We start from the raw sequence: 22,700 nt of genomic DNA, 5'->3' as shown, positions 1-22,700 counted from the left end.
CTGAGCCGAAGCGGAAAGATTCTAGCGTCAGGTGCTTAACCGACTGAGCCACCCAGGCGTCCCATAATTATGCATTTTTTAAAAATGCCATACTCTTTTTATAATTAATTCCTTATTTTGAAAAAATAATTAATTCCCTGTTGTTGGATATTTAGTTTCTTTCTGGTTTTTCAGTATTGTAAGTAATGTTGCAATAAATATCCATGCATAAAGCTTTTGCCAGATTTCAGTTCATTCTTAAAGCTGGTTTTCATCAGACTTTAAAAGAGAAGGAAGAGCACATGGGTGAAATACGTCTGTTAGGTTGCTGTCATATAGCGAGCGCTAAGCAGCTGAGAGATGGTCATCTTGAAGTGTTTGTCAAGTAAGTTCTATTTTTTCTTTTTCTTCCGGTAGGACCTTAGAAATGAAGTTGAGAAACTACGCGATGAAGTGAATGAAAGAGAGAAAGCCGTGGAGAATCGTTACAAGAGTCTTTTGAGTGAAAGTAATAAAAAATTGCACAGTCAAGAGCAACTGATCAGAAGTCTGACAGGAAGCATCGATCCAAAGGACTTGTTGCTTCAGGTACCGTAACTTCTTTTTCTTTTGTATTTGGATCTGTTGACTTGGCATAGGCTGTTTTCTTTAAAAACTCTTTTGCAGAAGCATTTATATAAAAATAAGGCTGGCAAAAACGATGATGGTCTTCCCCACTTTATGTCAGAGCACTTCAGAGCTTCCTTTATGTCCTTTGGGCGTCAGCCACCAGCAAGAAGGGAAGGAACGTGTTCTGGGTCGTATGACCCGTCCTCAGTAGAGCCCGATGGAGGCCCTGGCCTGTTCCGCCCTAGGGCCCAGCCCGCTTCACCGAGGTGCTTCTGCTGTGTGTGCTGCTCTGTGGCGCGCCGGGCCCTCTCACCCCTCCGTGCTGTTCCTCTAACTGTCCCCGTTTGGTCTTGGAATACCCTTCCTGTTTGATCATGTAGTGAAGTGTTGATTTAGTGCAGGCTAACAGGTAACCATGGTGGAGTCAACACGGGTATTTAGCTCTGCTTCCTTGGAGCCTTGTAGAAGTGACAGTGAGGGGGTGAAAGATACAAGCCCTCTGCTCCATGCCTTTGGGGTGAAAAGCCAACAAGGAGCAAGCTGGTGTATCCTACAGAACCCAGAGAGGCTCAGCAGGCAGTGGAGGGACCTGGTCTCTTTGTAACCAGGAGATTTGGCTGGAATGCTGGGCCGTTAGGTGACTTTGTTCTCTTCACTAGCAGGAGATGGGGGTGGTTTCCTCTCTGGTGACCTTAAACCAGAGAAGCTCTGGCCTGGGGGGTTACCAGATGCACCTGAAGGCAGGAGTGGGTCTCTTGAATGAAAACGGGACTGAAGTGTGCATCCCCAACATTGAGAGTCCGAGGCGAGAAAAGACAGTTGGGTGTCTTCCAACAGAACAAGCATGGCCCCACCGGTCCTCTCTCAGTGAGCCTGCCATCGATGTGCTCTTTCCACACTCAGAGCTTCTGAACACTTTTCCCTCTAAAGGTGGGTGGATGGCCTGAGCTCCCCAAACAGGGGAAAAGTGTGTAAGAGGAAAGACAGACAGAACAAGGCTATATAGAGGCCATGGAAATGGAGGGATGAGAAGCAACCAGACAGCTTTAAAAGAACTCAATACTGTAACATCTTTAGATAAGAACTAAGATCAGGATCTGATTTAAAAAAAGATATTTGGAAAAGAAGAATGAACTATTGGAAATGAGAAGTATGATTACAGATATAAGGAGTTTAACAGGAGAGTTAGAAACACCAGAAGATAAAGTTGAGTGAGCCTTCCAGAAAATAGAACCCGACAGAGAAACAAACAGGTGAGGATATGAGAGGGAGAGGCCTGACTCAGGAGTTCCAAGATGTGACTGACAGGAGGTCCCGAGAGATGGGGCAGGCAGAGCAGAGGGAAGGGAACCCTCAAAGCAGTAGGAGCACTGCAGAGTGGAGGAACGGACACCTGTGTGTTGAAAGGGTCCCTCTGTTTCTAGCGCAAGTAATGGTGAGACGCCCACGCCCCAAGGCGCGGCCTTGTGAAATTGCAGCACACGAGGATAAAGAGAGGATCTGAAAGGTTCTAGAGCAAGGTGCAAAGGACCCAGAGCCAGAATGACATCAGAATTCTCAACAACAATACTGGAGGCCAGAAGGCAGGAGAGCAGGGCTTCCAGATTGCTGACGAAGAGTGATGTCCAGCCCAGCATTCTGTACTCAGCTGAGCCGGCAGCAAGAGTGAGGGCAAACAAAGCTGTTTTCTGACATTCCATGCCTAAAATCCTCTGCCTGCCAGGGACCCCCTGCAGAAAACTCCTGAACAGTGATCCCATACAAATGAGGAAGAGGCCCCAAAGGAGAGACATGGGATCCAACAAGTAGGGCATTCTCTTGGGGTGTGGTGACGGGAATGCCCAGGATGCAGAGAGCTTGTATTTGAACTCTTGAGACAGGGCCTCAGTTGGGATTTCTCCCAAGAGATGGAAATGGAACCCATCATTTACCTGATGTCTCTGGCTCCATCTAGAGGCACTTTAAAGTTCTTTTAGAGAGTTTAGAGATAAATCTACATTAAGTACCTAATTTAGTTTTATGAACTAAGTGAAGAAATAGAACAAAGCAGTTGTTACTGATTCCAAGGAAAGCAAAGAAACGAACACGAAAGGAAATACGATCACAGAAGGCCGGACGGGTGAGTCCTGCACTGCGTTTGTGTGGTCCTAATAGTGTAAATGCGGACTGTCGATGGAACTGAAATTGCGTTGTAACTATCAGGATAAGTGCTGCAGGGGTAGATATTCTAAGAGCTAAATCCTTAAACCTCTATGGTAGGAGCCAAGAGATAAATCTTATCTTAAGAAGTCAGTGGGATGCTTGGGTGGCTTGGTGGGTTGAGCATCGGACTCTTGATCTTGGCTCAGGTCATGATCTCAGGGTTGTGAGTTCAAGCCCTGTGTTGGGCTCCACGCTGGGCAGGGAGCCTACTTAAACAAAAAGTCGTCAGGCAGTGTGAGAGTAGTAATGTAATGTAAATAGCAGAAGAGGCCGAGGAGTTGTAAGTTGTTTTTTCCTGGGAGTGGGACCCAGAAGTGAGAAGTGTGGGGGAAGAGGGCAGTGTTGTTTCCATGTAAGCCGTGCGGACTGTTTGTTAAACAATGTGTATATGTATTTGGGCTTTTAGAAAAGGAAAATGAAAAGTGTGAGTCAAGCACAGCTGTATTATGGCGATTCTGGAAAGTCCGTGTTGGTTATTTGGTTTCTAGTTTTTCCTGTTTATAGTCTAATAGGTTTTTATAAAAAGTTGCTTCTGTTTCTTTCGTGTTTGTGCTCATCTAAAACATTTGACACGATGAAGTAATTCTGATAGGTACTTACGAATAAGATATGGTTCTTGCCCTTAATTTCTGACCTAGAGTAGACAGAGACCTCGTTAAGGAGTTACTAGGTTTTAAATAGTTAGGAATAGATTCTACGCTTGAATGGCCAAAAGACCAGAGAGAGGGTCTCCAGTCCTGTCGTGTTGTTGAATGCCACATCTTCGGAAGGGCTCAGTGAGGTGCATCCTCACGAAGGACCCTTTCACATGCGACCAGACCCCAAAACAACATTCACAGCCTTTCTTCCTAGGAGTCAAATCTCCTCGTAGATATAGATGGTTCAAGTTTTGTCAAGTCTGTGATGTTTCGAGAGAGACTGGGTTTTGTTGGGTTGCAGTATACAATTCCTCTAGTCACCACAGTGACCCTGTAGGATAGGAAACAGACCCAGAGATCACAGCTGGTCAAGGGGGACCCAGGATGGGAACCCCATCCCCTGGGACCAGGGCTTGGGCTTGGCTCTCTGTGCCCGCCGGGCGGCCTTCTGAGTGGTGGGGAGAAGGGCGCGTTATAGTGACTGCCACCACCCCTGCCTACGCCCTGGCCGCGGGCTGCTTTTCTCCTGGTGGGAAATAACTGATGCGCTTGCTTTAGGTTTGTAATCGCCTAATATTTGGATGATGGAAATTTTTTTCGAGGAAAATAATGGGAAGAAAAAATAAAATATTTTCCCTTAAAGAGTTTTGGACAATCTGTTAATATATTTTCTCTTGTTGAGAACTTCCTCATGGTTTGTTTTGTTTTCCTTAGAAATTCAGTGAAAAAGGTCCGGAAGCGGTACAGCACAGTCGTCCTTCACAGACCGGCGGGGAGCTTGGGGTCAGGACTGAGGGCTTACCAGCAAAGTGCTCTTTGCAGCGGTCACCAGGCGGCAACTGCATCTTCTCGGAGGTAAGCTTGACCGGACTTGGACGTCTGCGGGTGAATTCATGTTCCTTCTGACACGTGTGTGATAACTCCTCTTACCTAGAGCCCCTCCAATGCCTTCCTGCCCACGGTCGAGCTTATAAGAGGTAGGAGGAGGGTTCCTAGTCTGTCCGCCTTATAGATGGGTATCCTTGGGCTGAGCCCTGGTATTTGTACCACACAGGAAATGGGTAAGTCACTGCTCATTAGAGGCGAGCCTCGTATTTGCTGTCCCAGGGTTCACCTCTCAACTGTGTAATCTCTGTGTATGTCATTTCTATGTTAAGAAAATTTTCCTATTCAGCTACACACAAAAACTGGCCCAGCAGGCCCTTCCTGGAGTGGCCGCAGGTCGCTGTCCGGCATCTCTAGCTACAGCTGACTCCTTGCAGATTGCTGAAAACGCCGTGTCTGCACCTCTCCCCGTGCCTTTGCACGTGCTGTGCCATCTTCCTGGAACGGCTTTTCTCTCCTTGTTTACTGGGTGACGCCTGAGCATCCCTGAAAGCGCCCCTCTGGTGTCCCCTTCCCTGAGCCTGCTTGCTAGTGACTTCTCTTCCTCCCTGGTACACAGCACTTTGCACGCCCAACCTCGCGCTGACGTAGGATCCGCCTTCCTGCTGCCTCTCGCCCGAGCCGCTGCACACCAGGGATGGGCACCTCGGGGTGTGGAACTGGGATTCGTGTTGAAATCCCCATGCTGAGCCCAGTCCTTGGCCTAGTACATAAGCGTTTGTTGAGTGAATGAATGATTAGATTGGTTTGTGAGAGATGCATACAGATTGTTCTGAACCCCGCCCCCTCCCCAGCTTGCATATAATGCAACTTGGCAGCCAGATATGGGGAAGGAAGGGAGCTCATCGTAGGCCAAGTTTTGTTTTTTTAAACCTGGCTTTAATTAAGTTCATACATTCAGAAGACGGAGAACTCTCTTACGCAAATTAGTTCTTTGATGAATGGCTCTGATCATGACTTGTGGTTTTGTGAAGGGTGATTCTCAAAATAATTAACAACTGGTGCCGCACGGTCATAGCCATCGGAACAGACTCAGGCGGTAGGGCTGGAGTCTTGCTTTCGTGCCAGAGACCAGCCGTCTAGTTACCGGCTCTTGGAGAGGTCCCTGAGGTCCCTGAGGTCCCCAAGGTATACGGGGACGGGCTGGGGCCACGGGGGAGGTTGGCGAGGATGGGTCAGGGGTCATTTTACGGCTGGCGTCCAGTAGTGTGGCAGCCAGTAGTAGCCGTTGCACTGTGGGCCAGCTCGGCGTCAGCCCTGGTCCAGGGGCGTCAGTGGCTGAAAGCGGGGACTTTTTCTTAACTCCAACCATTCGTGGGCTTGCATTTTGCCGTTTCTCTTGAATGAAAGCGTCAGCATAGAGTAGTAGAACCCTTGGGCTGGGCCAGAAGTCTGGAGGCCAGGATTTTTCTCTTGGCTCTGTCACCCCTTGGGCGATGTCGGGCACATCCAATAACTAAAATCTCAGAGGGCTAATATTTTGTGAGTCAAGCTTGCATACAGTTACTTGATTTTGACCAGATTCAGAGGGGTGTTAAGATGCACACTAACCTGGGGCACCTTGGTGACTCGGTTGGTTAAGCATCCGACTCTTGTTTTGGCTCAGGTCGTGATCTCAGGGTCATGAGATGGAGTCCCACATGGGGCTCCATGCTCAGCGCCGAGTCTGCTTGAGATTCTCTCCCTCTTCCTCCCATTCTGCCCCTCCCCCGCTCACACTTTCTCTCTAATAAATAAATAAAATCTAAAAACAAACCCAAACGAACCATGTAATAAGGCACAGTTCAGTGTTTTGAAACAAGAGAACAGCCCATCAAGGTGTTTTTAGGAGGACAGATCTTCACCGTTTTGAGTGCATTTCATCAAACCTTGCTATTTTGAATCCCGTTTTCGTCATATAAAATGTGTGTAAGTGTTGAACGAAATGTTTGTCGATTTGTTGAACAGGCGGAGTGTTTTACAGTTTAATCTCACCAGTTTGATCAGCTACCACTTTTTTGGTTTCTCGCACTGGGCGCTGTCTGCACTTCACAGAACCACATGTAAAAAGGCATACCATTTTCGGTTACATTTAGATGCTGGTGATGTTTCAATTACTGTGCAAAATGCCCGAGTAATTTAGCAAAGGCTTTAATTCTGTTCTGCAAGACTAATTGCAAATTGTGGATAAAGAATTATAAATGACAGTTTTGGAGTTATGAATTTCTAGGTGCCCATCTACACAGTCCTAACTCTTGCAGCCTATGGTATTCTCCCCCCCCCCCCCCCCAACTGTAGTTCTTTCTCTGTAGAAACTGTGGATTTCTCCTGCTGTGCCCTTGGCCACTTTGTGTTGATTTAGGGTTTATCCTCTGCCCGTTTCTACAAAGAACCTTGAGGCTGTGATGAAGTCTCCGTGGACTCGGGGCAGTCTCTTTTGCCTCTAATCACTGTGGGATCCTGAGAATTAATGCTGGATGATCAGGGAATTGAAGAACTGGGAGGAAAGCACACTGACCGTATTTGACTTGCTGCAGCCAGAGATTTATAGCCTGGCTATTGACATGGTTGGGACATTACTGCTGATTTTCCCAAGTATTAAAATAAATGTCTTTGTTGCCGAGCTGTGACATAGCTACCAAAGGAGAGACCATCCATCTACCAGGCCACTAAATTGCCCTGCTTACCAAGAAGTGAGCCGTTAAGCTTTCTCTTTACATATCTGCTATCTCTTCAGATTGTGGTCTGCACATTACATGTGTTTCCTTCAAGTCATTAAGGAAGCTTTGCAGAGTAGGGAATGCTCTGGACTTGGTGTTGGAATATCAGTTCTTCTTCTTTCTATCTCTGCCACCTTGGGCAGGTGACTGGATCTCTCCGGAACCCACCTTCCTGATCTGTGAATAGGGAATTGCATGCTTACCTCCTGATAGGATTGGAAATAATCCAGTGCATTAGTTATTAGTTCAGGCTCTTCCGGTTGGAAGCTGTAGGATCCAATATTGAGTCGTGTGGTCACAGCAACAACGGTGAAAGGGGGTGTTTATTGGGAGTGTGCTGGGGGCTCTCCCAGGTGCCCGGGGAGAGCTGAGTAGCCATGTCTCGGAGAGGGTGAAACTGTGGCAGCCTCATGGACAGAAGTCCTAGACTCTAGGGCTCCGTGTTTGATGTGACGTACACCCAGTGTCCCAGACTTGTGGTTTCTCAATGGAAATCTCTGAACCTGGAGAGAGAATCGTACTGCTTTAGTGTGGGTCCCAGGGGCTGGCTCACTGAGAGAAGGGTCTTCCAGGGTCCTGCCCATGTTTTAGGGACAGTTTTCAGATGACACGGGAATGGTGGTGAGCTGGGTGGTCGTGCCCAGGGCGGTGGAGAGCAAACTGCGGAGCCAGACACAGGTAGGTGTGTGGCGGTCAAGGTCCTCTTTGGGGTGAGAGGCCCCCTGCCTGGGTTGTTTCTTGTTTGGGGGGAGGGGCAGGAGGGAGGGAGGGGGTGGCTTGTGTCTGCCGAGCATGTGCTCCTTGTCGCTCCCCTTGGGGCAGCCTGGCCCACTGCCTCTGCGCCGAGGAGATCTACTGGTTTGTCAGCTCTGCTGAGGGAGCCAAATGACTTCATTCTAATGGGGCATGATTCAACGCAGGGGAATAGGTGATTGATGAAATGGGACCCAAATGGCTCTGAAGAGTTCATTTATTTAACATGGGTGAGCTATTTGCTTCTAGGAAGACGTTGACTCACTCTGACTTCCATTATGCAAAATATCCACAGGCATCTCTGCTTTTAAGATGCACGTTGGTTGCTGTGTTTCCTCTTACCTGGCTAATCGTCAGGTCAGCAAGTGTCTGCGATGGCATCTGGTCTGCGCCGGGCCCTGTGCCTGGCTCGGGACGGGGCTGCCCACACGGGGCCCTCGGACCTGTCAGCAGGTGGTCGGTACGCTAGCGCTGGGGCGCAAGTGAACCAGAGTGCCACGGGGGCCGGAAGAGGACATTTTCCTCAGTCAGGGAAGGCTTCCTGGTGAGAATTCGGCCTTAAGCAGACCCTGTAAGGTGCTGGGAGTGTGTCAGTGGGGAGGGGGGAGTGATGGTCCCTGCAGAGGGGGAGGAGTGTCCCCCCCCGAAGCGCGGATGGAGGGTTTCTTCGTTGCACTGAGAAGGAAGAGCAGGTGTGGTCAGCTGGCAGGTGGAGGGTAGGGGCTTAGGAGAGCAGTTTCGGAAGTGCTGTTGGCAAGAAGGGTAGAAGGGAACCGAGCCACGCTTTCGGGCCCTGGCCTTGCAGGGCAGTCCTCTGGGGCCCAGCCCACCGCCATCCCGTTAAGATACAGGGGCCACGGAGTCAGGACTGTTTCACTGGGCACACGCATTCCACATCTGGAGTCTACTCCGTCCAACAGAAGTCCATATTTACCCGTTGCTTTTCCTAGCCCTTCTTGACTGGCTTTGAAGTTACATACCTAAGCACACATTCTGACTGCCACTTATTAGCTGGATGGACTCAAACAGATATTCTCTTCTCAGAGAATCAGTTCCTTCATCTGAAAAATGGGAAGATTAATACACCTCCCCGGTTTCAGTTAGAGAGGATATGGGTAAAGCACCCAGCAAAGCCGCAGGACATAGGAATAGAAGTTATGGCTGACATCTACCAAGTGTTTACTTAGTGCCAGGCAGCACTGTGAGAACGTCGTACAGATGAACTGGTTGGATCTCCGTCACAGCCCTCTAAGCCGTGTAGAACCATTACCTTCGTGAATAGGCGCAGATACTGAAACAGAGAGGTTGAGGAACTTGCTCAAGGTCACACAGTCTGTGAGGTCACACACTCTTAACCATCACTGCCCTTCATGGTAGGTGCTCAAGAATAGTAGGGTTTTTTTTTTTATTATTTTCTTCCTCATTTTTGGCTGCCTTTTACATGGTTGACAGGGACAGCGTGACCCTGTCAAGCGCCCCAGTGCTTTGCATCCACTATGGAGCATTGATAGGTGGACTGGAGAGCACGGGCTGCAGAGCCTGACTGCCTGGGTCCACGCCCTGCCTCTCCCCCCGACCTCGGGCCTGCTGGTGGCCCTCTGTGCCACGGTTCCCTCATCACGGAAATGAGGGGGGAAAGGTAACACCTAAGCTCCTTGGGTTGTTGTGAGGACTCAATGAGAAAAAGCCCAGGGAGCACTGAGCATGGTGGCTGACATCATCTTGTTAGCCCGTTAAATTCTTCCCCGGGCTCTTCTCTGGGACCCTCTGTCGACACACATGGTGTGTACAGGTGGGAGCTGAGAGAATCCCACATGACACTGTCACTGTGCATAAGAGGCATATGGGAGCTCCTTGTGCCAGTGACATGTGGCATGATTTACTAAAGGGCCTGACATTTCTAGCAGTCTGGGTAGCTAACTTATCATGACCAGACTGGTGGGTTAGCATTTGCAACCCTTCATTAGCAGGTGATGCCCTGTTTCGTTAGGGCTAGAAGCATAGCAGCGTTCCCGCAGGTCAGGGGTGCATGACCTTTTCTTGCCCCTTGCATCCCCGAGCTAGTCTGCTGAAGCCGGGGATCTCTTCCCTGGAAAAGGATTTAAATGCATAAAACACATGCACAGGATTATAAAGGAAACCAGTTACTTTGAAATTTGGTCATCAGAATATTTAAAAATATGCTTTGGAAGTGGTGCTTCTTAACGCGTTCAACCTCAAGATCGCATGGCGAGTGTAGTCTGCTGTCGTTCGGTAAGAATCAATATTTTAAGATCCTTGAGATACCTGTAACACACAGTAACTGTTTCTTTGGGTGACCCGGTCACAGGAAAACACTCACACTGCTGTGGTTTGAGCAGCGATAGTATTCCGGCAATTTCAGTAGGGCTAAGAACCCCTGTCCTAGGTCGCATCTTAACTCTAGGACAAAGCCTAGGTCAGCGTGAAATACAAGGGGCTGCTCTCAGCACGCGACTCCCCATTCACTCCCCCCAGCATTTGGGGAGCATCTAGTCCATGCAGGACACTGTGCCAGATACGCTCCACGTTAACTATTTATTTTCACGTTCTTTTCTTATTTTGAAATAATTTCACCTTTATAGGCACATTTCAAGAGTCAAGGGTTTCACTTTTCCCGAGGCATCTGAGCGTAAGTCCTGTCACCTCTGAACACTTCAGTGTGTACTTCCTAGAAGCAGGGACACTGTCCTGTGTAACCCAGCACAGCCATCAGGAGCGGGGAATGAGCGGACTCTTCACTGCCTTCTGATCCTCAGACTGGCTGGTGTTCCCCCGCTTGTCCCACAAAGCCCTTCGTAGCCAGAGGCCCCGATTCAGGATCACCTGCTGCTTTGTCTTGATTCTTTAGTCTTCAGACCGGAATAGTTTCTCAGCCTTTCCTTGACGTTCGTGCCCTTCATACTTTCGAAGTGTCCGAGCCAATCATATTGTAGGGTGTCCTTCAGCTGCGGTTTGTCTGACGTGGCCTGGTTGATCGGGTTTAGGTAGGTGTCGTGGGCAGGAATGTCCTCTCACTGTGTCCTGTCTGATGGTACACGATTTAGATTTGCCTCATTGCTGGCCATGTGGACTTCGATAACTTTATGAAGGTGGCGTTCACTGGGTGTCTTGACTCTACAGTTCCTCCTTTTTCCTGTCATTAATCAGTATTTTGAGGTGTCTTGAGTCTATGTAAATACCCTGATATTCTTCAGACTTTCACCCCCTGGTTTTAGCTGGTCGCCTCAGGTCCCATGGCTGGTAAGTAGCAGAGATCCATCTCAGCTCCCTTTGTCATCATTCTGTTTGGGATGCCTTTAGAGCGTGGCTCACTTGACCTTTTCTATTTCAGTCTAAGTCCCTTGTCCCTAATACCAGGTTTGGGTTGGTGAACTTCTCGTCTTTGGAGCAAGAGCAAGTGTGGAAAGGCGCTGTTTGTAGTGTTGAGAAAGCGATGACCAGCAGCGCTGAGGGGTGACAGGTTCACGACGGCTGTGTCGGGCAGCAACGATGTTCCATTTATAGCTGCTGTTCAGTATGGGACGCACAGCTCTCAGCTTTATTCTGAGGGACATGGTGACAGTCATTCCCCCACTCTTCCTGCAGGTGGTGCTCTCTGACTGTGGCCTGAGCCAGGGCCTGGCACCGGGGATCACCTCCGTCTGGATTTATAAACTACCCACATATGTTTGCATAATGTCAGGATGTACTCTTTTAAAATTCTTCCCTTCATGTCAGATATCCCATTGTCATTTCCAGGAAAAGCAGCAATTAGACTATGAAGAGCTGATTCAGGTATTAAAGAAGGAGCAGGACATCTATACTCATTTGGTAAAATCTCTGCAGGACCCAGACAGGTAAGGTTACTGTTTAGACATCATACACGTATGCAGACACGTGTATTGTGAATAAATATGGTTGGTGTCTGAGGCAGCAAAGCCTTCTCCATTTGCTTAGGAAACCTAAAGTGCTTGGACGATGGTTGCCTTCCTTAAATCTCATAAACGTGTTTTATATTAAGAATTGTCTGATTCTGGGGCGCCTGGCGGCTCAGCTGGTTGAGCATCTGACTCTTGATTTTGGCTCAGGTCACGATCTCAGCGTCATGAGGTCGAGCCCCATCTCGGGCTCCGCGCTCAGTGCGGTCTGCTTGAGATTCTCTCTCTCCCTCTTCCTCTGCCCCGCCCCCCCAGGCACTTTCTCTCTCTCTCAAATAAATAAATAAATCTTTAAAAATAAGAATTGTCCAATTTTTAGATTGTTTGATTTTTTATCCTAATGAACATAGGATAAAAACAGCATAATAATAATTACTTGTTTTTATAGTACTATATTATAGATTAAGAAAGTGCTTCCATGTGTATTATCTCATGAGATCCTCACAGCTGTTTTGTGAGGTAATATTGTTATCCCTGTGTTCCATGAGGCCATGAACGTTGAGAGAGTTAGGTGACTTGTCCAAAGTTACACAGGTGGTGAGTGACTGCACACAGGGACTCAAGCAAGTTTCTGTGTCCGGGAGTGACTTGTGTCTTTACAGAATTGCTGAGATGCTCTGGTGCCAGTGAGGTGTGGTGATGAGAGACTGCTGGAGGCGAGTGGCCTCGCTCTGTCCTAGCTCTGTGTCCACAGGCAAGTGGGCCCCTCGGGGCCTCTGTTCGCCAGTGCGGGCTTGGCCTCGGTGGTTTCTCACATTACGACCTCCTCCCTCTCCACACCGGGCTAGTTGCAGGTGCAAGGATACAAGGTCTGGGGTTCATTTCAAAACCGTACAGAAGCAGAGGAGGTGGGTGGGGATACTGATGGAATAATAGCACCCATGGCTGCCTGGTGGTCAGGGCTGGGGTGTGGGTAAACGGGGAGGGGCTCGGGTAGAAGCTTGTCTTCGTTTGTGTATGTTTATACAGATTTCCAGAATAAAAAGTTAAACTGTCCCCCGTCACTGCTCCTTCTCTGAAGCCTTTCACTCTGGCTGGAATGGTCTTCACCTTTGCACGGCCCCCCACAGCCTGCCGTTATCTCCCAGAGGCCTGGAGAGTTCATCTGGAGGGCTGTCCTTGTGAGGAGGCTGTCGTCACTGTTGGGCTGCCCTCACAGCTGCTCCTGCCACCCTTTGGGTGCTTGTCCGTAACCGGCCTGCCCCCTCGTCAGGGCCATGCGCCCCTCAGGGCAGAGCCCTGTCTCCTCAGCGGCTCCATTTCCCAGCGCCTGTCACCGTGGCTGGGTGGAGTGGGCATGTGGGAAGCGTTGAGAGGATGAGGACCGCCCCCCCTCCGCCCCCCGGAACCTGCATCTAGTCTTCTGAGATAGGGGATCATTGTCAGATTTGTTGATCTGAAGTGAGTTTAGAGAAAACGGAAACATGCTGATGAAATTCTGGGAGTAGGCATCACTCTCTAAAAATGAGCCTTTTCCAGAAGCCTTAGCTGCTCGGCATTTCTGCTCAGGGAGGGGCGAGTGAAGCTGGGAAGCTGGGGTAGGGGTGGGGACAGGCCAGGTCCCAGGCAGCTTCTCTGGGTCCTGTGCCGGGCGGGGTGCGTAACAGCGGCTCAGCTTTTGCTACTGCATTCCGCAAGCGCCGTCCCCTGCCCCAGCGCGACGGCCATCACCGTCTCCAGATAGTGCCACGTCTCTCGTGGGAGGCTAAGTTGTCCCCAGATGGGAATCCCTGCTATCACTCCGGAGAATCGGGACGTTCGGCTTATGAACGTCCTCTTTTGTTTGGGAGGTGCTTGGATAAGTGGAAGGAGGGACGTGATGCACGTGGAGTGTCTCGTGTGTGTTTGCCTTTATGCTAAACGCTCGCCCATGGAACTCTTGAGAGTTAATCCTTGAAACGGTCCCGAAGGGCAGGTGTTATCCCCATTCCACAGATGAGGAAGGCGGGCAGGACGCAGGCAGCTGGACCGACTTGCCCGAGGTCATGGTGCTAGTTAGCGGTGGGGTGCTGCGTGGGGTGCCGCGCGGAGCGTGCCTCCGTCTCCTCCTTTCTGCCGCCTCCTCCCGCCGCCTGGCACAGGAGGCATGCACAGGGCTTTTGTTTCTTTCTAGGTGGAACACCTTTTGTTCTACCAACTCCTCACACCTTGAAAAGGCCCTGGAGTTAGGGAGACATAACTGACAGACACGGGAGCAGCAGCTGTGTACTTTTCACCCTGTCAGAAAATGGAAGAGGGAGGGAAGCAGTCAGCCTTCCTCAGCCCTAATCGCAGCAGCTTCGCTGAAACAGTCTCCTTTTCTCCCCCTGCCTAAGTGTCTCTGCAGCACGGCTGCATCCAAGCGAGTGCTGTGACACCTCCGTGAGGTTTTCCATCAGCCTTACAAATTGATCATTATGATTGCCTGGAAATGGAACTAGGTACGAGTTGCTAGTAGGGCCCCTTCCCTCGCAAGAAGACTGCTTCACAGTGAACCGTCGTCAAAGCAGCGAGCATAGAAGATTAGACATAATGGTTTATTTTCCTTCCGATATACGTTGATTTATATGTGCGGTTCGATGGATGGAGCTGGAAGCAATCTGTGAAGGAGAGTGGGGCTCGAGTCTGTAGCGCAGACATTTGGAGCAGTAGCTCCTAGCCATTTTGGGGCTCTGGACCCCTTTTGGAAAATCTGATGAAAGCTCATGGGCCCTCCTCTCTTTAGAAACAGCCACATAGTCTTACATTTTTGCAGACGGTCTCAAGGTGTTGGTGGACCCTCTTAGGGAACCATAGGTCAGACACTGGACAGGGAGTGATGTATTTCTCAGGATTTAAAAAAGGAGGCTTTCTGATTTGTTAATGTGTTTTGCTGGTCTTGAAAAATGTTCATATACTTTGACCCAGTAATTGCACTGCTGGGAATCAGGCTTAAGAAATGAACCTGAATGTGAGAGGCTCTAGGCACGGAGATGTTCAGGGAAACATCATTTATGTTATTCAGATGTTGGCTGGGTCTCTGTTCCTCTGAGAGCTGGGTGCACTCAGCTCAGATCCCTGCCAGAGCCCATTTGGTGGGTCTGGGCCCCCCAAGTCAGTAGCTACTAGCCAGGGGACTATTGATATCGGAACTAAGAAAAATTACCCATTCAGTTCCTCAGTATGTTAGCTTCGTTTCAGCTGCTCAGTAGGCACATTTAGCTAAAGGCTACCATATTAGTGCATATACAGAACACTTCTAACTTCCAGAAAGTTCTGTTGAACAGCACCCCAGGATTCCTGCAGATTCTGGGGGATGCGCATTTTCATGGCCTCTTCTGAATTCTGGGTTGCTGGCCTCACTCAGGCTCTCTGTGCAGGCTATGCTGTGTCACGCTGACCCAGAGGTGAGACTTGGCACTCCCCACCCCAAATAAAAATCCATCCCACCCTGTGTTTGTGAGTGGGGCTGGAGTTCTCTTGGCCCCTAAATCAGACCTTTCCTCCCTCCTTTATCAACTCCCTCTCTTTCTTTTCTGTTTTCACTTCCTTTCTGCCCCTCAGTTTCACCCCCAGTACCATGTCTTTCAGGAGTGACATATTCGCTCTTCTCCCTTGTCTCCTCTTTTGCAGCCTGGGTGCCAAGTGACATGGAGGCTCTCAAGAGCCTCCCCTTCCACACCCAAGCCCTTGAAAGGCATTACTCCAAACAGAGAAACATTTTGGGGAATGACATGATTTCTCCCTATTTACACCTGTAGCAAAAACTTGGAAATGACCCAAATGTCCACTACTAAGAGGATGAGTTCAAGTAAATGGTGGGCCATTCACCTGATTAATATTACATAGTCATTGAAAATGATGCTTGCAAATCATTTCCAAAAATGTAGGGAATATGTCAAGTATTATTTTCCCTTTGTGAAAATACTCAGGGAAAAAGATTGGGAGGAAATGCAGTCTGGGGGCGCCTGGCTGGCTCAGTCGGTAGAGTGTGTGACTCTTGATCTTGGGGTTGTGAGTTCGAGTTCCATGTTGGGTCTAAAGATTACTTAAAAATAAAGTCTTAAAAAAAAGGACACACAGCCTGCCCCATGTTAATTGGTAGCAGGATCATGGTAGTTCTTGTTTTCTTATGCTTTTGTGTTTTAAATTTTCCGTAAGCATATATTTACTTTTATAACCAGAAAAAAACCCACTGATGACCTAACAATCAAGGGGAGGCTGGCCGGCTTTTGTATCTTAAGGCACAAATAGGTCTGTTTAAAAATGGCTGTTGTCTTCGGGTGACGTATGGACGTGTTGAGCCACTGTATTTATTCTACACCTGAAACTTATATTACCCTGCATGTTAACCAACTGGAATTTAAATAAAAACTTAAAAAAAAATTTCTGGTGTCTCGTTTTACCAAGTACCAACAGCCTGCAGGCTGAGTTAAACAGCATTTTCGCTTTGCGGAAGCAGCTGGAGCAGGACGTGCTCTCCTATCGGAATTTGCGGAAGACCCTGGAGGAGCAGATCAGTGAAATTCGGAGGCGGGAAGGTGCGTGCTCTCTCGTATGTGTTTCCCTCTGGTTTTCCCACGTGGAGGGCCGTGGCTGAACTTTAAGAAAGTCCTAAAACTTCAGTATGGGGTGAGGAGCCCACAGGATTTCGTCTGGGTTCCTCTTTTTTGTGGTGACCGTGTTCATGTTGGACCTCCCAGTCTGTGTGTGTCCGGCTTCAGCCTTCGTGGAAGGGCTCAGCGCGTCGTATCAGTTTGCCTAGCGGGGCACCCGCTGCAGAGTCTGGGCCACACTGACGCATGAGCGCTGAGATTGCTGTTTCGGGGTGAAACTTTGCTCTTAGCATTGTCACGACAAGTGAGTTCCTCAGGGAGGGCTACAAGGTTAGGGGCCTGTGGTTCTAGCATTGCTGTGCTCATCGTAGCAACACTTGGCCGTCTCCCTTACTTGAACCTGAGCCTCGAGTCTGCACGACTGCCCTCTTCCTTTCTGTCTCGAGCCTGGTACCTGGCATGCATGGGTACAAGAACTTGGTGCTAGCAGTGGTAGGCTTGACTTTTCTGGAGCACTTGCTGTGTATAAGGCACAGCACCAGGCACTGCATTTCTCATCTCGGGTCCTGACGATCACCCTGTTGGCCGGCGTAGCTGTTGACTTCATTTTACAAATGAAGAGCCTGGGGCTCGGGTTGAGGGTGGGGGTTGATTTACCCAGTTCGAGCCAGGATATCTTCCTTTGAAGTGTAGCTCTTTCTAGTGCATTAGGTATATCAGCTCTTGTCCCCAAATCGTTAAATGAGATCGTGTTTGTAGACATGCGTCATTCAGTAGATAGCCTGCCCTTCCTCTGTGCCTTCCCTCCCTATTGGGATGTGACCTTCGGCGCAGAGGAAGCAGACCTTTACGCAGGTGGCCAGACATTCTCTTATCTCAGATCTAGCAGCCAGTTTCTGCACTTGCTGTGCTCACGACCACAGAGGGCTCTGGGGCCAGTAAAAAATACATCAGGCACTTTTATTTCCCTGGAGCTCTACCCTTGAGGGTCACGTCTAATTTTCCTGTATTCTCACCTAGACAGAATCACTCCCTCATTTAAACTGAAATCACCGTCCGCTGGTGCCACTCAGAGTGGTCTCTAAGTACAACACTTGATATGCACATTCTAATTCAGAATAGGCCACAGTGAAAGCCTGAAGCCCATGATGAGACCGTACACTGAGATATCAGCCTGTGGAGAAAGAGGAAAAATTACTTTTGCTCCAAAGGTGGTACCTTCAACTCCCTATTTGTACTTATTCCCCCTTGTAGCAACGCTCCCCCTCCCCCACCTTTCCCAATTCAAATTGCCTTATATGGATTATACTAGGATTGGGCTTGGAAGGATCTATTTCTGATATTCTTTTTCTCCTCACCCCCCTTTTTTTTCTTTTTTTGCAGAAGAACCATTTTCATTTTATAGTGATCAAACATCTTATCTGAGTATTTGCCTTGAAGAGCCCAATCGGTTTCAAGTGGAACATTTTTCTCAAGAAGAACTAAAGAAAAAGGTATTGACCTGTCAACTTTCAGTCCTTTGTTGGTTATTTGTTGTCTCTTGGGTTCCTGATCTGAGCTGTAAGAATCTGAAAGTTCCTTTCCTCTCCTTTCTTCCTTCTCTCCCTGCCTGTCTTTGCTCCGTCTTTGTTCCTTCTGTGTTTGTTACCTGGCGTGCCCTCCCGTGTGCCTGACATCCTCCTTCTCAGACTGGAGGACCAGCCCAGGCTTGATCTCCTCCAGCAGATGCTGTCCAGGCCCGCCCTCAGGTCATTCTCCTCTCCTCTCGTACCTAACTGCACTGATGGCATGCTCATACTGACCTGTAATTATCTGGTTATTGTCTGTATCCCCACCAGGTTATGAGCACCTTGAAGTTAGTGATTGTATCTTACTTATTTTTGATTTTTCAGTACTACCACACACAGTGGGAGTTAATATGTGCTTTCTGAAAGAATATAGATCCAGATTTGATCAGTAAATCTTTTTTTAAAACTGGAAACCAGGTTTCTCAATCTGTAGATTGTTGGTTTGATGAGAGTGGTTTAGTACTTTCAAGATCCTAACAATCACCAGTCAGAGTAGGAAGTGTGAGCTTAGAGGAGACTGTGATTTATTATCCAATTATCGTATATGTATGACAGAGTTGGTCTCTGCCTTGGGATAATTCACATTCTCGTAGAGTGGGCAGACGGGTCAACAGGTGTTTGCAGTGTCGGGTGCAGGGTTTGCTGGCGTAGGTGGATGTGCAGGGGAGAGGCAGCAGAGAAGGAGAGGTTAACTGTCGGGGGCTGGGGGTGTTCATTTGATCGGAGGAAGCTTTTCAGCAGAAGTGAGGCCTGAAGTGGGTTTTGAAGGATGCATAGAAGCTTGTCTAGGTGGAGGGCCTTCTCCGCAGAGAGAGAGAGTAGGTGTAAGGTACTAAAAGTAAGGAACAGAGAGGAGAATCAAGAATGTCAGCATCTTGGGGAGGAGTGGAGCAAGGAGCATCGAGGCATCTTAGTTTTTGAAGACGGAGAGAATAGGGGTGCTGAGAGCTGCTGGCAGCATCCCCTGTGGCAGTGTTTCAGGGCGGGAGGTGTTCATGTGTTTGGTGCTTAGTCAGAGTTTGTAGAGGCAGAATGTTTTGTTCTTCTCCCTACAACCTCGAGGGCTGGGTCCAGTTCGTCTTCATGTGTTGTCGTATTGGACATCTGCTGTGTGTAGTCGGCGGGGGCGTTCCCACTTTATTGGAGGGGCTAATGCTCACCCCATTAAGAAGTCTGCAAAATGATTAGCCATTGGGGTTTGAAGCTTACAGGGAACAAAGGTGGTGCCTGCTTAATTACTGATGTACCTGGTCTAGCAAGAGCCATGCCTTAAGGAGGAGCACTGGACTGGGAGCCCTGGGATCTCAGCTCCGGGCCCATTCCACCTCTGCGGAGGCAGCTCCCCTTTCCCACATGGCGAGGCACTTTGGCCGTCATTGTATGTCATTTAATTCCCCAGACATCCCCAGCCGCGGGGCCTTGGGCAATAAACTTCTTTGTATGTTGGCTCCTCATTGTAAAATGGGAATAGTCATTCTAGCCTGTCCACCTCCTCAGGATTTCTGTAAGGAATGAATGACTAAAGCTTGTGGGAGTATTTTAGTAGCTGTAAATTGCTTTGTAATTGAAGATGATGATTATGACTGATATCGCCAGATCGGTATACAAAGAAGGTCGATGCTCTGAAGGAAGGCTCTGACACAGTCTCAGAAACATCAGTCTCGGGGGCTTGTTCTCCAGGGGGCCTCAAGTACCAGACGGAGATCGGCTTCGCTGTCCATGATGGGGCACGTAGCCTGTGCCAGGGACCTCGGTGCGCTGTGACCGTGATCCCGATCAGTTCCCACGGTAGCCCATGCCGCAGATGAGGAAATGGAGGCTTAGCCCAGGATTGCCTTGGAGGGGTGGCTGTGGGATTAGAATGCAGGCATGCCGGTGTTGCTTTCACCGCACCCTGAAGGGGCGCCTGAAGGCTGGAGTCGGGCTGCCCGATCCTCCGTAATTGTGGTGCTGAGAAGCCCACTCAGCGGGAAGGTGTGTGTGCAGGGCCGAGGCCCTGGGAAGCCGAGGTCGGCTGGTGGGCAGCCACTTCTCTCTCTGCTCTTATGCCCCAGGTCAGTGACCTGATACAGCTGGTGAAGGAACTGTATACAGACAACCAGCACCTGAAGAAAACCATCTTTGATCTCTCCTGCGTGGGTTTCCAGGGAGGTGACAGACTTGAGTCAATAGAACAATCGGAGGTAAGGAGAAACGATCGTGTTAGGTGCTCACTACAAAACGGTACAGCCCCCCAGATGTCTCCAGCCCACATCTGGCCTGAGGAGGCCCCTGGTGAAACTCCGTGTGCTGGCTGTGCCTCGGAGGGCCCTGGTTGGTCAGCAGCCTTCCGCAAAGTTTGGGGCAGGTCTGCATGGACACGTCGGATACATTTTGTTGGCTTTTGACTCCCGAGTCCGGCCCTGGGGTCTGTGCTGCAGATGGCACGTCTGGATGAGTGGTTTGGTCTCAGAGGGATCCGGAGAGTAATTTGGGTCGTGTAGAGGCTGCATTAAGGAATCTGTTAACGTTGAAAAACAGATGAGTAAACACGTTTTTCATTTTTGTATTAATCTTCTGAATTTTGTGCATCTTCTCACGCACGTGGCCTCCGGCCTGGTGGATTTGACCGGATGTGTGTCATCCCTTCCCACACAGCCCCGGGAACTCCCGCACTGCCTTGTGAGGAGGCCAAGGCCAGAAGCCAGCGGCCTGTCTGAGCAGGGCCCTCGGGCCGCGGGAATTTTCTGCTGGTGGCGTTTGAAAGTCTGAAACGGCCAGGAAAGGTTAGATCATGGTGTCTCCACGAGGACCACGACACGGCCTGTGGTTGCTGGGCTCGTGTGCTCGCCCACCCTGTTAGCCCTCCCACCCCAGGACAGATGCGGAAGCCTCATCCAGCCCGGTCCCTCCTGGGTCTGTGCTTGTCTTTGTGCGGTGCTGTCTCTGATCCGTTGTTCTTGGCCTGTGCGTATAGGAGGGGGACCCTGAAGTCGTGCCAGTGGGGAAGCGCTTGTCTCCTCCCTTTAGCCCCTGACTGGCTTCTCTCCCCGACGGGCAGAGCCGGGCCCCGGGCCTCTGTTAGCCTTTCTCAGAGGACTGGAGCCGTTCTTACTCCCAAGTGCAGGAGGGCCTTTTTGTCCTTGTGTCCCGGGCCCCTCAGCCTTCTTGGTGAGGGTTGTCTTGAACTCAGCCGAGCTTGCCAGGTAAAGGAGGTCTCGTTGCCACATTCTGCGGAAAGATCTGTCAGCCTTAAAGCTGTCTCCTCCCACCCTCAAAGTGGAAGCCGCTCTCAGGTACTCACGCTGCGCTCTGGCCATCTGCTGTCTTTGAGAGAGGGAATGTTATTGATCTTAGCCTCCCGGGCTCCAGATAATTTTGGAAACTAAGAATATCTGCAATCCATTTAGGGAGAAACAAGTCTCTGGGTTTGTTTTCTCCAAGGCAGCATTTTTAATAAGCAGCTCATTCTTCACCTACTTCGTTTGAGTCGTAAATGGCGAGTTTGTTTGTTCATTTGCCCTTTGAAAAAAATCTGTTAAATGTCCCATTATGTCCTTTGGAGAACAGAGGCTTTTTCCTCTTCCCACTCCGAGATCTTAACACGAGCCGATTCAGTTTGAGTCACTGGTCAGATTGCATTTCAACTTGATGTCCCCGTGAATAGCCTTGTCCCGTGTAGCCGTTCCCCCGGCGTGGGCGGGAAGGTCCCAAGATCTGTGTGGTGTTTCCCCGGCGTGGGGCGGGAAGGTCCCAAGATCCGCGTGGGAAGGAAGCTGTTCCCACAGTGGTCTTGAGCTGAGGGAGGAGAGGTCGCGTGGGGGCGAGGGTGGGATGGCGAAGAGGGGAGGCTGCCGTGCCCTGGGTGTGCGTGTGGTTCTCCTTTGATGAGGCCGGGAAATGGCCAGTCTGTCCACAGCCTTTCTGCGCAGCGGGGCTTGCAGTGTCGGGGCCGGGCACCATTCCTGCTCCCGAGAGCCTGTAAATCAGAGAAGGGGAGGGGGGAAAGAAAATCTGTTCTGTGTTTTTGAAATTCAGTATTTTTCTCCAATATTTAATTAGCCCACAGCATTGGGTTAAAATAGAGAAAAGAAATTACCCCAATCCTGTCACTTTAAAACACGCACAGTTGATTAACATTGTGGAACCCTCCTCCTCTGTGTACGTGAGCACGTACAGGCCCACGATGCGGATACGGTTTTGTTTCCTGTGTTTGTCCAATTTCTGTTATGTTATAGCATCTTATTTTATCTTATGAATGCGCCGAAATGTAACTAACTGCCTCACTATTGTTGGACATGTAGATTGTTTCCAGCAATTCACTATTTAAAATTACCTGATGAGTGTCCTCAGACACAAATCTCTTTCTGGGTTTAGGTTTTTTTTTTCTTTTTTTCCCCCTTTGACCGTATTCCCAGATAGGTAATTGCTAGGTCAAAAGTACAGATAGAGACAGATACAGCTGTAAAGTATGCATAGAATTTATTTTCATATAGCCTCCCCCTGCAACCTTTAATTTGACGAAGGGTATAAATAGTAGGAGCCCCTTGATGTAGTTTGTCAGGTTTGTCCTCAAAGTGGTTGCCCTGGAACGGATTCCCTCCAGCTGATGAAGACCGTGCTTACTCCTGTATGTGGGCAGTTCACTTCAAAACCACCCAAACAAAAGACTGAGGACAGGTGTCCTTTGGTTTTAAAGGGCATTAAAATAATCTCTAATCGGTTTGCTTCTCTTTCTTTATGTTTATTCACTGGTTATTAATTTATGTATTATAAAATGGGGTTGAGATTTGATGTACCGGAGTGATTGGAGCAGCGTGCAGTCATAGGGTGAGCCTTGCAAACCACGAACCCTGTGATGTGTGGAACTATCCCCGCTAAGAGGATACGCGTGTGAGTGTGCAGAAAGAGCTAGTCTCTATTATTTACTTACGTC

The 22,700-nt window shown here is 49.3% G+C and overlaps 1 protein-coding gene across 5 annotated transcripts in view; it reads left to right on the top strand.

Moving 5' to 3' along the window:
• The window catches only part of CDK5RAP2 (CDK5 regulatory subunit associated protein 2), a 162,496-nt gene that overhangs the window by 70,102 nt on the left and 69,694 nt on the right, over positions 1-22,700 (top strand). For all 5 annotated transcript variants that reach the window (XM_040631799.1, XM_040631798.1, XM_040631797.1 and 2 more), the window contains 6 exons: positions 397-567; positions 4,143-4,283; positions 11,525-11,622; positions 16,072-16,202; positions 17,601-17,710; positions 19,840-19,968. In XM_040631799.1, the coding sequence (XP_040487733.1) occupies positions 397-567; positions 4,143-4,283; positions 11,525-11,622; positions 16,072-16,202; positions 17,601-17,710; positions 19,840-19,968 (780 nt within the window). The remainder of the gene's footprint in view (positions 1-396; positions 568-4,142; positions 4,284-11,524; positions 11,623-16,071; positions 16,203-17,600; positions 17,711-19,839; positions 19,969-22,700) is intronic.

The sequence above is a fragment of the Ursus maritimus genome, unplaced genomic scaffold, assembly GCF_017311325.1.
Source record: "Ursus maritimus isolate PB19 unplaced genomic scaffold, ASM1731132v1 scaffold_17, whole genome shotgun sequence".
Classification (NCBI taxonomy): Eukaryota; Metazoa; Chordata; class Mammalia; order Carnivora; family Ursidae; genus Ursus; species Ursus maritimus.
Note: the sequence above shows the minus strand (reverse complement) of the source record. Positions and strands in the feature narration are given on the sequence as shown.